The sequence below is a fragment of the Epinephelus moara genome, chromosome 16 (assembly GCF_006386435.1).
Source record: "Epinephelus moara isolate mb chromosome 16, YSFRI_EMoa_1.0, whole genome shotgun sequence".
In the NCBI taxonomy this organism is placed as follows: Eukaryota; Metazoa; Chordata; class Actinopteri; order Perciformes; family Serranidae; genus Epinephelus; species Epinephelus moara.
The window spans coordinates 31,013,536-31,028,846 of record NC_065521.1 but is presented as its reverse complement, the minus strand read 5'-3'; the positions used below and the strand labels follow the sequence as shown (position 1 = coordinate 31,028,846).

Sequence of the window (15,311 nt, the reverse complement as noted above, 5' to 3'; positions counted from 1 at the left end):
AACATCATCACCAGAAAAATGTTTGTCTTATTAAGCATCGCCCCTTCCTGTCTAACGGGCTGACTTAAGCAAACAATAGAGGGGCAGCCCTTTCTCAGACCCTTCATTATATTTTATATCAAATCCATTCTGTCCCTCTGCAGAGGTGGTTAGAGAGACGACTGTAGCCAGCATGGCCTTGTTGGTTCCTAAAAATATTTCCAGCTACCCGTCTAATGGAGAGCGCTTCACTGAAGGCCACATAGACGTGTGGTGGATTGTCCATGACGGAGGCATGTTGATGCTCCTGCCCTTCCTGCTGCGTCAACATAAGGTGAGAAACATGACACCATGAATTATTCTTCACATCTGAGAAGTTTTAATATGACTCTGATAACTGAACTAATTAATGAGCACAAGTGAAGAGTGTTAAAAATAACACTGATGACGTTTCATCACCTGTGAATGTTCCTGTTTTGTCCCGCAGGTGTGGAGGAAGTGCAAGATGCGTATTTTCACTGTAGCTCAGATGGATGACAATAGTATCCAGATGAAGAAAGACCTCATCACCTTCCTCTATCACCTGCGCATCGACGCTGCCGTGGAGGTGGTGGAGATGGTGAGAGACTTGTCTGACACTTAATCTGAGTTCACAAACAATCTCTGCCAGGAGCCGATTTATGTTTCGGAACTCATAAAGTAGCTGTGTGTTCTGAGATGAACCCAGAGTGGTTTTTTTTACTCTAATCTTTCTTTTATAACTCAACTTCTTCTTCAGTATTGTACTTGTATAATAAATGAATAATGTGTTTTTTTACTTTAAAGCATGATGGTGACATCTCAGCCTACACCTATGAGAAGACACTGATAATGGAGCAACGATCCCAGATCCTCAAACAGATGCATCTGACCAAGAATGAGATGGAGAGAGAGGTAAACCATAAAAGTGTCTACTACACATAACTGGAGAAATCGTAAGGGGAACTTTGTTGGGTTTTTTTGTTTTGTTTCATTTGTATTTCTGTCAAATTTGACAGAAACACAAGACTTGTATCATTTTAAACAATTTAAACAGAGTGGATAAACCTGAATTTTAGTCAGTGTTGGCCCCTGAAGAACACGACATTAATGTTGGCATTTTCATTATCACTCTGTGTGCTCCAAATATCAGCTCTGGGGCAGGGAATTGGTTTATAATAAGCTGTTGTTGTCTGGACTTGTTTTCACTGATCTGAGGGAAGAGAGAGTGAGTTCTGGAGGGAAATTACAAATTGATTCTAATTTATTTCCTCACTTTTTTATAACTATAGATCCAGAGTATTACAGATTCATCCCGCGGGTCCATTCGGCGTAAAAACCCACCTGGCTTGCGCTCTCAGCACAGCGTTGATGAAGGAGCCAGCGTAGCAGAACAACCTGAAGATGAGGTAATGCTGCCACGGCCCTTTTAGCAGGAATAACTTATTTATCTGCAGTGACTCTGTCTTTGTTCTCTTCACCCCTACTGTCTCTCTGTGTTCCAGCTCGGGAAGAATCTTCTTTTTGTGCTGTAATGTTTGATCAACAATGTTTTATTCTTTTCACTCACTGCCCACTGATTTCCCACTGGCTTCCAGAGTTTAACCGACACTGACAGGTGTCTCCTTTCTCTCCTTCACTGTCACGTCGCGGTGTCTGTCTCTCAGTCTGGTGCTGTCTCCAACCCAAAACAGGTACAGCTGATCCACAGTAAGAACGCCTCCACACCAACCAGCCCAACAAGCCCCACGTCTCCAACTGCGCCTGCAGGGGGCGCTGCGACCCGGACAGACAACAAGGGTGCAGACAAGGCGAAGACCCTTTCAGTAGCAACACCAGAGCTGGGCAAAGACGTCTTCAACATGAAGCCGTGAGTGACCTGCCAGTTTTACTCAGCTTCCAGCACAGGAAGCAGATTTGACACATGACATGCACACGGGAGCACCAGTTTATTTTTTTTAGGATGATGAGGGGAATGACCCACCCTAGTCTGCATTAAGCGGGATATACTCGTGCGGCAGACCCACAGCCTACGCACGTTGCCTACGCCGTTGTGAGCATTTATACTTGTGCAGTGAAGTGTCTGTGTAAAGTTTCGTTGATTCAAAACACACATTAAACATGGCTTAATAGAGACATTTTCAAACACAAGTACACAAATCAGCTTCACTATAACAAACACTTGTCTTTATCTAATGTTTTTAGCTCAAGCCTATGGTATTTTACATTGTATAAATTAGCCTAGCAGCTAGCAATGTTTTCCTCTTCTCATATAAAACCAGGGACAACAGTAACATTTAACAAAGGTAACAGCACACAATTTGGCTCCATTACAGCTCACAAGGTTCACCGACAAAACAACTGTCTTCTACTAAACACGTTTTCCAAACAAATACAACATGCTAACGTTATTAGCACAAGCCTATGGCATTTTACATTATATAAATTAGCCTAGCGACGAGCAAAGATTTCCTCTGCTCATATGAAGGCAGGATAAATCACACACACGACTTAAAATGTAATTTTTGTGGAGGCTTTATTGTCTTCACAATTTATTGTTTCTTATCTGTGAAATAAAAGTAAATAAAAGCTTTGTTTCCACTGAGAGAAATGTTTTCAGCTTACAAAAATAGACAGGAGGTCTGTGTTGCCGCGACATGTTGTTACATTTCTGGGGAGGTGCACGGAGCCTACGCTATAGCAACAGTGTCGATTCAACGCAAAAGTATAAATTCTGCATTACTCTGACTGGTTTACCCCGACATTCTTACCCTAAACCTAACCAATCTCGCTCCTCGTGCCTAAACCTAACCAATCCAACCAACAAAGGTAACCAGTCCTAGCCAGTCAGAGGGAGGGTATGGTGGGTCATGCCTTCACCATCCTACAAAAAAAAAAAATGGCTCTATACACATTGGTCAGTGGTAAATATTTGAGTATATTGATCCATGTTCTGGGGTTTAAAGAGATCAGTTTTTTTCCTGCACATGTGACAAATAAAACTTTGAACTTACACAACTCCACACACACACACACACACACAAACACACATATATGTCCTGTTGTAATTCTCCGTAATTATTTCCTTCCTAACATGCTGCTGTAGGGAATGGGAGAACTTGTAAGTATTTTCACTTTGTAGGGAGGCACACTGTCAGCTGATAGAGTGATTTGTAAACCTAATGTGGCCTTTTTGTTTCCTGCATCAGGAGCCAGGTCGACGTCAGGCGCATGCACACAGCCATGCGGCTCAATGAGGTCATCACAAAGAAGTCCAAGGAGGCAAAACTCGTCCTGCTCAACATGCCTGGACCGCCCAAGAACCGCGTGGGCAATGAGAACTGTATCCTACATCATATACATGACATACTGTATTCTACTATCTTTGTGTACTTTGCTCAGTTCAGTTCGGATCCTGACTGTCCCACAAGGGGAAAGTGATTGTGCAGAAAGTGTTGATACTACATGTGCAAGACAGGTTCAGGTGATAAAAGCAAAGAAAAACTGCAACGATAAGAACAGAAATTCTGCAGTTCATCATATATTACAAACAGGAGTCAAGTCCAAAGTCACAACAGACAAGTCCCAAGTCCTAAACAAGTTCGCCAAATGTAATGCTATTTTAACAACAGTATTAGGGCTGCCTCCGACTAAGAATTTGTAGTCGACCAATGAAGATGAGTTTACATATCACCTTGGGTTCGTCCTTCACCTTCTCAAAATGATCCCACACTTTGGATTTCCTGTCTGACATGTTATTAACTAGCCTGTGGAATAATTGCAGGTACCAGCCCTGGAAATTATGGGCCGTAAACATGCCGTGTCTTTAACTGCCTGGAAAAAAACGAGGTCAGGCGCTAGGTGCAACTCTTTTTGTGTGATTTGCCAGCTAAAACTTTCAAAGACAAATGGCCCCTGTAACTGATATATGCTATATTATTATATATATAAATACTGTATATTATATAATAATGCACAAGAAGATGGTTCCTTTTGTAGCTAGTCTAGTGGGGCTAGTTTTAAAGGTCCAGTGTGTAGGACTTAGTGAAATCTTTTGGATATAGTGTCATATAATATTCATTATTAGGATTTTATTCGTTTATAATCACCTGAAAATAAGTATTATGTTTTTGCCATCTTTGAATGAGCCACATATATCATCATATGTCCGAGAGCGGGTCCTCTCCCATAGAGTTCACCATGTTGTTTCTACTATAACTCAGAATGAATAAATAAAACACTGGCTTTAGATAGGCCCTTTTTTGCATCAGTTACTGTAGTTCTCGTGCACCCTTGTCACATGGGACAACTTCACTACTAGATGTCACTAAATCCTCCACACTAGACCTTTAAATACTTTATGTACAGATATTTCAGTCTAATATTTTTGGGCCGCCCTTCTAAAGGTCACAAAATAAACCTGAGGGATCACAAGATGATTAATGGGACAGGAAAAAAGATAACAGTTCTGTTGCAGACATTTGTTTTAGGTTTTTGGACTTAAGTCTTTGGGCCTCGAGCAGTTATTTATACGAAACACTGAGTTCAGAGGGGAAATCACTCTCTCATAGACGACTAAAACATGTGACAAGGGACCAGAAATAGACACACCTTTTTGTAGGCGCTCCACAAGCCAAACAGGCTTGGACCTAATGGTTTAAGATTTTGAATATAAAATCTTAATCTCCAAAGTATACCTTTAAAATAAATAAAGTGATGAATAAATGATTGAAATCATTGGCTAACACCGTTATGTGATTTAAGAAAACGACATTCCTTCACTGTTATTGTCTCTCAGACATGGAGTTCCTGGAGGTGCTCACCGAAGGTCTCAATCGGGTCCTGCTGGTGCGTGGCGGTGGACGTGAGGTCATCACCATCTACTCTTGAAGGGCTTTAAGGTCTTTTAACGGCACCTACACAGACTCTGCCCTCTTTCCCCCTTCTGTATTGTTCCAGGAAAATCCTCACATGCCATTAACTCATTTAACCTTTTGACCGTTAGTCCACCTGCAGAGTTATGCAACAGTCACGTCTCTGTTCTCGACTCGTCTGCTGATATCAGCAGATCCCTTTTATGGTTACTTCCGACAGTTTATTGCAAAACAAACGACTGTGAAAGCTTCACTTGATCTCAGAAAATGGAAGGTTTTATTTCCCTTTTCTGATATGTTAAGTCAACTTTATTTCCCTTTGCATTTGTTCCTGGTTGTTTGTAAAAGAGGAATGTTTTTCTTTATCGTTTTTTCTTACTTTCTGTTATTTATTTATTTATTAATATTATTAATTTATTTATTCATCTAATCATGTCTGTCTTTGTCCTGGTCTGTTTTTGTCTTTCATTGTATGGTTGGAAGCACACAAGTATTTATAAAAGTGGTAATGGTATTTATTGATAGAGGAAAGAACGTTGGTTGAGGACCTTTCTATGTTCATGCAATACATTTATATTAATTAATTCTCAAAACAGACCAGCTGGATGAAATATACTGACCTCTAGTTTGCACTTACTTTAGTCAGTTGTGAAAATGCTGTTAAACACTTGATTGTCCATGTTGTCTCATTGCTTACAGCAGAAATTAAAATGAAAAGAAAATGATTTGATGCAGATTATTGTGATCCCAAACCTGATTGTTTGACATCATTACCCTCACCGTTGGAAAGGGATCATATACATTGAGTTGACTCAGTGACATGCAGTAATACAAAGCCTCTGAGTTCAGTGACAGCCGCTTTAAATACTGCACATTCACTAATTGTCTGATACGTATTATCTCTGGTGTCTCCTGTGATAGATGTCGTGCTGGTTGATCAGGGCGCACTGAGTTTTTATCCCTCTGTTGTTTTCATTTTAAGATACTAACATATAAACGATCAAGTAGATTTTGGTACATGATTCAATGGGCATATGAAACCTTCATTTTATCTTTATCCAAAAAATTAGGTTCATAGGAATCCTCCTCACAACTCTTTAATAAATAAACGGTCCTTCCTGATAACTTATCAACAAAATGTGCCAATATATAATTTAAATGTAATATTTTAGGTGGAATTTAAATGTAAAAAAAATCAACAGATTTAAGACCAGGCATCTCTACAAACGTTTATTAAATATCGTGTAAAGCTTCAAGGTGAAAGTGAACGTATGTAGTTATTATATGTTTTTAAAAAGAAATTTTACAACATTAAGTCAGTGTAAAATGTTCATAGATACACGTCAACATTATATAATAAATTTTATCTCAGAGAATTTATTTTTTAATGGTGTGGTTCAGAAAAAGGTTTAGAAATACAATTTATTAAGAACAAATTATATATTCTGTATTTTATGTATGTAAGAGCACAGTATTTAAGGAGTAGTTTGCTCACTTGATTTCTTGCTGATAGAAGAGAGATACCACTCTCAGCAGCAGCCAGGAGATGTTTAGCTTAGCTTAGCATAATACCTCTGTCCACAGGCAACAAAATCTGCCTACCAGCACCTCTGAAGCTCAGTAATTAATGTTATATCTCATTTGTTCAATCCATAAAAAAACAAGGTGTAAAAGTGACAGTTAGCCCTTTACGTGGAGTTTGTGAGCCAAAGTATTTCATGAGTGAGAGCAGTAACTTCCTGGAGTCTCAGCCTGTTGCCCAGCAACAGCACACACTCACCTCCGTAAAATGACAAAATGTCGCTTTAACTTCTAAATGTTTTGTTCAGTTTAATTTACAACATAAAACTTGCTAATTTGGGAGCTTTAAAGGTGTTGGTAGGCAATTTGTTTTATCTTTGATCAGAGCTAGGCCAGCTGTCTCCTCCTGTTTCAAGTCTTTATGCTAAGCTAAGCTAAGCTAAGCTAAAAGGCTACTAGCTGTAACTTCATATTTACTGTAGGCTACAGATGTGAGTCTTAAGCGGGATTTATACTTGTGTGGCAGACCCTACGCTGTAGCCTACACACGTCTCTTATGCCGTTGTGAGCATTTGTACTTATATATTTATCATGTGTGGTGGTGTGTCACTCTGCAGTTTCTGTTTAGTTGACTCAAAACACACCTTAAACACACATTAAACATGGCTTAATAGAGACAATATCAAACACAAACAGACAAATCAGCTTCACTATAACTTGCAGCATTCACAGACAAACACTTGTCTTTATCTGGACACATTTTCCCCACAAATACAACATGCTAATGTTATTAGCACAGGCCTATGGCATTTTACATTGCATAAATTAGCCTAGCAACCAGCGGACTTTCCCTCTTCTCATATGAAACCAGGGACAGCAGCAACATTTAACAAAGGTAACGTTACGAAATTCGACTCCTTTACACCTCACAAAGTTCACCGACAAAACAACTGTCTTATACTGAAGACGTTTTCCAAACAAATATAACATGCTAACGTTATTAGCACACACCTATGGCATTTTACATTGTGTAAATTTCAGCTCACAAAAGTAGACAGGTCTGTAGAGCTACAGCGTTGATTCAGCGCAGATGTATAAATTCCACCTTAGACTTCTCATACAACTCTTGACAAGAAAGCAAATAAGTGTATTTCCCAAAATATTGAACTACTTAAAATGTTTTTTTTGCTGCTAAACTAATGCACACCATTTTAAAATGTGAAGAAATAATGAGAGAATTTTAGATTAATCTCAGACGGTTAATATTAAACTGTTTTAGGATGACTGATCCTGCAGAGTACCTCTTGGGCATTTCAATGCTGTTTTGGGTTTTTTTTTGGTTGTTTTTTTGTGTGTGTGTGCGAGAGTGTGTACACAATGGATGTCTAGTTTCTGTTTGTGTATGGTGTAGTTATTTTTGGACATACATTAATTTATGCACTTGCTGTTTTGTCATAGGTATTATTCACAAAATCTACTGATTCTGCAAACATTTCATTGGATATCACCATTTTATACAGTATATGGATATGATCAGTAAGAGTCGGGCCAGTGTACATTATCTTGCCTCAGAATGTGCACAGTTTATGATATCAGTATGAAATCAAAACACTTAGAATTAGGCTATAGTTCATATGGAAGGTTTTTGTCCGACATGTATGCATGCAGTAGTTTTGAGTTTATTCCCCTTACTGTCTACATGTACTGTTTTTACTGCTGTAGCATTTACAGAACCTCACCTCATCATACACATATTGATACGTCCTCTTTTTGGTGAATGTCTGTGCAGCCCTCAGTGTTTCCCTAACAACTCTGCAAAGTGTGGGTGCGTAACAATAGCAACAACAACAACTCTATTACTGATTTATGAGAAGATGGTGTAGCTCTACAGGTTGATATATTGGACGCTTGTCTGCGCATGTTTAGAGTCAATATTTTTAAACTCCCTCACCCAGAAACAGAGAGAGTGTGTGTGTGCTGTGACTACATGCCTGTATGCTGTGTGTTTATGTGTGGAGGATAGTGTATGTAACAGCAAGATAGAGTGAAGATGGGAAGTTTGTAAATAAATGTGTGATTTTAGACGTAGAGATAACACGTGTAATGTGTGTTAATACAAGTTTTGTAGATGTAAAATAGGCAGTTTGTATTGTCTTTTAAAATGATAAACTTTGTTTAATGTTCTACCATGTCTAATGCAATTATGTACCAGTAATGGTTTAATGGAACCATTTTATATGTCGGCACAAAATGCAATAAATTAAAATCATTTTAATACAACAGAGACAGTTCGTGTGTCTGTGATTTTATTCTTACAGTGTCTGCTTATAGACTCTTTCACCATTAGTAAACAGTACCACATTTTTGGTGGGCAGGGCAAAACAATTCTCCACAGACATTAGCTAGTGCTTGCTAGCAAGTTCTGTGGCTTGTTTTTGACAAAGGAGGAAGACGATGTGAGTGGTGCATTAAGGCCTCATTTCTACCTACATATGTGTACAGAGACGAGTCAACTGGAGGTCCATTCATTCCTATGGGAATCTCCATGATATCAGATGTGCCTGCGAAACCAGCTCCAGTATGCTAGCTAAGCTGTAAGACTGTTTTCTTCAATTCAGTTGCCTGTTAATTGTCAAGTGAGTTTGTGTGATTAAAGAACTTGTTTATCTAGTTTTAACACATTGTGAATCTGAGTAATGTTACTCTGCTAAAATATGGTTTTACATCATATACAGTCAGATTGTCATTATGACTTGTTCAGTCATTCATACGTCTTTTTGATTAAATATTTCACAAAACATGCCACGTACCTGGCAGGCCAACATATTCATTTATTTGTTGCCATGCAACGTTGGTCCTGTTTTGTCCCGGTAATGTTCCAAGTGCATATTCCAAACTACTGGATGGCGAAAACGTACAAAATTAGCCTCTCCCCCATGGCTACAGGTAGTTTGTATCAAGTTTCTATCCATCCGTAAAGAAATGCACTTCCTGGTGTTGGACACTAGAGGCATCATCTGTGTAAATTTATAGATCTACGGATACCAGTCACATACGTAAGTGGAAACGAGGCGTGAGAAATACTCATTCTGAGTGCCGGAGCACACTCTGACACAACCTGGACCATTTATAAATTCGGAGCACTATCTGAATGCACAATTCAGTACAGTGGCAGAGCGCTCTCTCTGGTGAGTTACCTTTAGACATGAAAACCGTCTTTGTACCGGGCTGTAAACATGTTCATTTGTACTGTAAAGTGTAAAGTCAGGCATTGTAACATGGGGGTGTATGGGGAGTGATTGACTTTTGAAGCCAGCCTCAAGTGGCCGTTTAAGGAACTGCAGGTTTGGCACTAAAGCATTGGCCTCATGTTTCAGCCCCAGAGGTTGTTGCTCGCACGAAACACAAGAAACAGCAGAGGCTGATAGAAGTGTTATTGTTTTGCAGATGTAACGTCATAAAGTATTGAACGAATCAAAATTCTGATCTGGTGATGTTGCCACAGGAAATGTCAAGGATTCACCAAAGTCATTAGGATTCATCCTCTGGGAGCCATGAATGTCGGCACAGTTCAGGCTGAGACTGGTGATTTTTCCACTGCACTTTAGACAGGAGCTAACCTTTATGGCCAGATGAAATCAGGGGCAGAGCTGACAACAGATACTTGTTAATTCTGCCACTATTAGAAGGCACAAATAAAAATATTCACAGTCATGAGATTAGCTTCTCTGTATTTCGTCTCTTTTCTGTCGTTACTTGTCTCTGTACTCTGATTTATCGTGACCTGCACCACTAAAGACAAAATAAGAAAAAATAAGAATAAGAAAAATTTTGGGGAAATCATTTCAATTTATACTACATGGTATAGTAAGAGGACTGTCAGTGTGCAGGAAGCATTAACAGAAAAGTTGTATAGTTTTTTTGTAGGACACCTACTGTTACGTCAGCCCTCTGCTCTCACTTTGACCTACTTCAGGGGGAAATGTTGCAGACAAAGTGTTTGATCTAGAAACATGCTGAACTGCACTGATTATGATGTGCAAGCTGAAGCAAATACCACTAACTTTATAACAGACACTATGCCCTAACTGTTCGACTCGGAGGTTCACAGGTCAGCAAACTCTGTTTCACAATGTTTCCGAATGGAAATCGGCCAGTTGCAGTCACAGCAGGCAGAGAAAATTATAGTGTAAATCAGAAACTCACATGGCAACATAAACGATGATACTTTATGTTTAAATTCTTATAAAGCATATTTTTAGTGTCAGAATTTTGTCAGAGGATGCATGATTGCGTTAAATGCATTGTTAATGGTTTTAATCCATCTGATAAAAATTTATTTTGATGTCAGGTGCATGTACGCTTCATTAGGCAAACTACTGTGGATGTATAGATGCAAAGTCCTGCAGTGTTGTGCTATAAGGCTATAAAGTAACCACAAAAAAGGCTTGTGTATTAAAACCAATACATGTCTTATTACAACGGTCAAAGTCCACGCAGCAGTGTCTCTCTGTGAGGGAATGCATGTGTTTGTCTGAGAGAGAGCAGGAATGACGAATGCCTTTGAGCTGTCTTATCTAAACAGAGATAATGCAGGCCGCAAAAGAAATGACTGTCATTTGTCCCAAGGAGGTGTTAGGATGAAGACGCAGTCGACCAGCCTTCGAGTGAAGTTACCTGTGTTTGTGTTTGTCACACAGGTGGTTATAGTTGGCTTGTATGCTGCCTTTGTCACATACGATGAGCATGCGGACGCCAGATTTCAGACCAACAGGACTAACCCCATGGACAATGCCTTGTACAGGGACTACCCTATTTTTACAGACGTACAGGTCATGATATTTCTCGGCTTTGGGTGCCTGTTGGCATTTTTCCGGCTCTATGGCTTTAGCGGGATGGTTTTTAACTTCCTCACGGCTACTTTTGCCACCCAGTGGGCCATTCTGGTGCAGGGGTACTTCCAGTTCAGCCATGATGGTAAGATCCATCTCGGGGTGATCAACATCATCAATGCAGAGTTTGCCTGTGCTGTGGTGCTCATATCTTTTGGGGCAGTGCTGGGGAAGACGAGTCCGCTGCAGCTGCTGGTCATGGCTCTGCTGGAGGTGCCAGTGTTTGCAGTCACAGAATGGGCCGTGCTCAAGTATCTGAGGATCAACGACGCAGGGGGCTCCATCCTCATTCACATCTTTGCTAGTTATTTCGGCTTGGGCGTCACTTTTGTACTGTACAGGCCTCGACTAAATGAAGGCCATGCAAAGGAGAACACCAGCTACCAGTCTGACATCTTGGCTCTGATGGGGACCTTGTTCCTCTGGGTGTTTTGGCCCTCATTCAACTCAGCGTTAACGCTGAAAGGAGACGACCAGCACAGAGCCATCCTCCACACCTTCATCGGCCTCAGCGCCTCCACGCTCACAGCCGTCGCTCTCTCCGCCATGCTGAACAAGAACGGTAAGATTACCATGGCTGATATTCAGAACGTGACGCTGGCTGGAGGAGTGACAGTGGGAGCATCTGTGGATATGATGATAACGCCTGCAGCTGCGTATGCTCTGGGTATGATGGGCTGCACTGCATGCATGCTGGGCTACAAGTACTTGAGCCCCTTCCTGGCACGGCGTCTCAGGATCCAGGATCAGTGTGGAATACATAATTTGCACGGTCTAACAGGACTGATATCCTGTGCTGCAGGGATATGTGCTATACTGATGGCTAATGAGGAGACGTACGGCCCCAGTTTGTACGAGATCTTTACCCACAGAGCACCAGTGGAGGGTGACCCTAAGCTGCAAGAGCTCCAGTTGTTGATCCCCGGTTTGCAGCCAGGGTTGGGGAGGACTGCTCGGGAACAGGCTCTCTTCCAGGTCGCAGCTCTGTTCTCCACTATAGGAGTGTCAGCACTGGGAGGCGTCCTCACAGGCCTCGTGTTGAAGCTGCCGTTCCTCGCAGCACCATCCGATGACTTCTGCTTTGATGATGAGCTGTTTTTTGATGTTCCTCCGGACTATGATTCACCACTTAAATTCAGCACCACAGTCACTACAGAGGATTCTACTGCCTGATGTGCAGCCGCCATGTGAGATCAATGCATTTGACCGAGGAACAAAATGTAAATAAGCCTTTTTGTGTCTTTATATGTAATGGGAAACCATCACTCACATGTGTGTTACAGTAACTTTTAATTAAATGTTCATATCCATTACATCATAAATAATCATGCCACTGCAGTAACACTATTCAACACTGTCTAGTAGAACTAGAAATGATGGTTTTTATAATCCCACCTGCAAACATTAAAGGAGATTGAGTGCCAATTTATCATAAGTTTTTGAAGTGAAATAAACACTTTTTTAACCTGTGTGCTTTCTTTCTTTTACTAGTAATGGTGTCAGTAATTCAAGCTGTGAAGAGCAAGAACAGTCAACTAAAGCTCAGATAATTCCATCATCCTCAACATGCAGCATCTTGTTTCAAGGGACATTAACAAACAATTTTAAAAGAACTAAAAACAATAAAATGGAACCCTAACCCTCCATTACAAGCAACATCTATATGAAACTAATTGTCAACTGTCAGACCAAACAAAGTTATGTGAATAGTACCGGGAAATGAAACCTACCAGGGGTGTAAATATAGACAGTGCAGGCGGTGTGGTTGCACTGGGGCCCGAAAGTTGAGGAGGCCCATAGAGAGAGTGGGGCCTCCAAAAATGTGTTGGGTGGAGAATGGGCCACCTTGGAAGTATGCCTGTGTTCAAAGAAGAACTCTCATCAAATTAAAAGCAGTACCATTTGCAAACTCATCTCTGTCACGTTAATTTTTCTTTTTTTGTATAACAGCATCTTTAACAAAATTATATGCTTATTCTATAACTATAACTCAATTATTAAAATTGTCAAATTAAATAATTTCTTATTTTCTTTAGTGTTTTTTGTTATACACAGATATTCAATGATAGCGTGCACAGGGACCCATTGTAACTACCTTACCCCACTGAAACCTACATACTACAAAATGTAAAGTTAAGTTAAAAACAAAAGAAGTTATGAAAGATGGAGGTAAATAGCTTCAAAAACAAAGGTGAACAGGCCAAGAAGTGTTGCAGTCATGAGAAGAAGTGCTTGGTCTTCATGAGAGGGGTAAATTCCAGTCTGATGGGGCTTTGAAGTTAAAAGCAAATTCATCAGAAATTTAAGGCACAGAAAATAAAGTGTGTGACATATGTATGATCTAAATGGATCTAAAAAGTGTTTGAAATACGAAGTAAATGCATCAGAGTTAAGAGACGTGTTATAGGCCTGCATGCAACAATGACGTGTAGGAAAATGACACAAACTAATCGTCAAATATTATTTAAAACTAAATTCAAATGGTTAATTTGGGCAGCAGAGATGTTCTGGTGTATGATGTTATCTTAATCTATAACAAGGAAACTATAAAAGTGAATAGTTTCCTTGATCTTTCTTTGGTTGACATGTATTTTTATAATCACTAGATGGCGGCAGAGAGCCGTGAAGCAAACGTTACTGTGTTCCCGCGAGAAAATGCGCGATTGCAAAGTCCCGTGTTTGTGCCCTCAGTTCTGTTTTACAGGAAAAACATGAAGGTAGCCTCTCGTCTCAAACAAAGGCTAAGATATCAATGGTCTAAAATACGAGACTTTATTGGTTATATGCATTAAGACATTATCCTAATCTGTAAATTTGTATTTTAACTTCCTGTCTACACCAGCTGGCTGGGTGAAAATTTTAATTCGTATTTATGAATCAGAGCAAAAATGAGCAGATTTAGGGATCATCTGTGGCAACTGCAAATAATATTAATGACACAAGTTGTTAATAATAACCTGCATCAAGTTAAGTATCGTTGCTCTTGCAGTATTTCACCATATGTATGTAGCACTAATATAATATGGAGGCTAAAATCCTTATCTGGATTTTATTCATTATTATTGTATTTATTTACTTATTATTATTATTATTAGTAGTAGTAGTAGTATTTTGTGAAGGCTTGATTCTGACATATTCTGCTTGTTTTTGTTTGTTTGTTTTGAACATATTTTTATGATTAATTATGCATCCACTATATCACTTTCACATATACACATATTTTATATTTATCAACCTCCCTCCACACAAACACCCCAAATCCCTCTCTAAACTCCCCTCCCCTAACACAGTTCCTCCAAAATGATACACGTAACACGGCACAGTCTTAGTTCACAAACATGGTGGCATATTGTAAAAGGAAAAAAAAGAAGTAAAATAAATTTTAAAAATAATTTTATAGACAGCAAAGCCTCCACTCAGCACTCAACCATCATTTCATGGTCTAAGAAGTGCCTTACAGAAAATGTTTGACATAATCAAGGGAAGGCGTCCATACATAATGACGTGGCAATTTTACCCCCAGATCAACATGTTAAATATTCCATAAAGGACAAATACTGCCTTATGCCAGTCTAGGAGTGTTGGTGGTTTATTTGAAATCCACACAATAATATACTTTTACATGCAGCATATGTTAACACTCAGCAATTTTCTCCTGTAAATCACCTTTCCTAATTTGCAAACTCTAGTTCTTTATTGAAACCAAATTTAACTTTGAAACAACTTTTATCCAGAAATCCTGAATATGTACAATGTTCCATATAGTGTGTATAAAAGTACCGACACTTAATACACGGACCTGACTTCATGCTGTTAATCATATTTTTAAGTGTAGGTGATATCTAAAGGTGATGTAGCATGTTCCCATTTATCTGTCTCTGTAGCTTCATCTATCTGCACCCTGAGGTCTTGAGCCCACATTTGCAAGATTGCACCATTCACTTTACAGGACCTGTCTAGGGCGTCATATCATTGTCATACTATAACTTAATGCTATGTATTATATAAAATAATTGCTCAGTTGGTG

General features: G+C 39.6%; 1 protein-coding gene across 1 annotated transcript in view; it reads left to right on the top strand.

The window, feature by feature from the left end:
• LOC126403067 (solute carrier family 12 member 5-like) overlaps nucleotides 1–12,754 on the top strand; it is a 63,733-nt gene extending 50,979 nt beyond the window's left edge. The window contains exons 19-26 of the mRNA XM_050065485.1: nucleotides 144–313; nucleotides 467–598; nucleotides 805–912; nucleotides 1,290–1,406; nucleotides 1,665–1,867; nucleotides 3,104–3,118; nucleotides 3,207–3,324; nucleotides 11,159–12,754. Coding sequence (XP_049921442.1) covers nucleotides 144–313; nucleotides 467–598; nucleotides 805–912; nucleotides 1,290–1,406; nucleotides 1,665–1,867; nucleotides 3,104–3,118; nucleotides 3,207–3,324; nucleotides 11,159–12,457 — 2,162 coding nt within the window. The 3' untranslated portion in view covers nucleotides 12,458–12,754. The remainder of the gene's footprint in view (nucleotides 1–143; nucleotides 314–466; nucleotides 599–804; nucleotides 913–1,289; nucleotides 1,407–1,664; nucleotides 1,868–3,103; nucleotides 3,119–3,206; nucleotides 3,325–11,158) is intronic.
• Nucleotides 12,755–15,311: the final 2,557 nt, after the last annotated feature.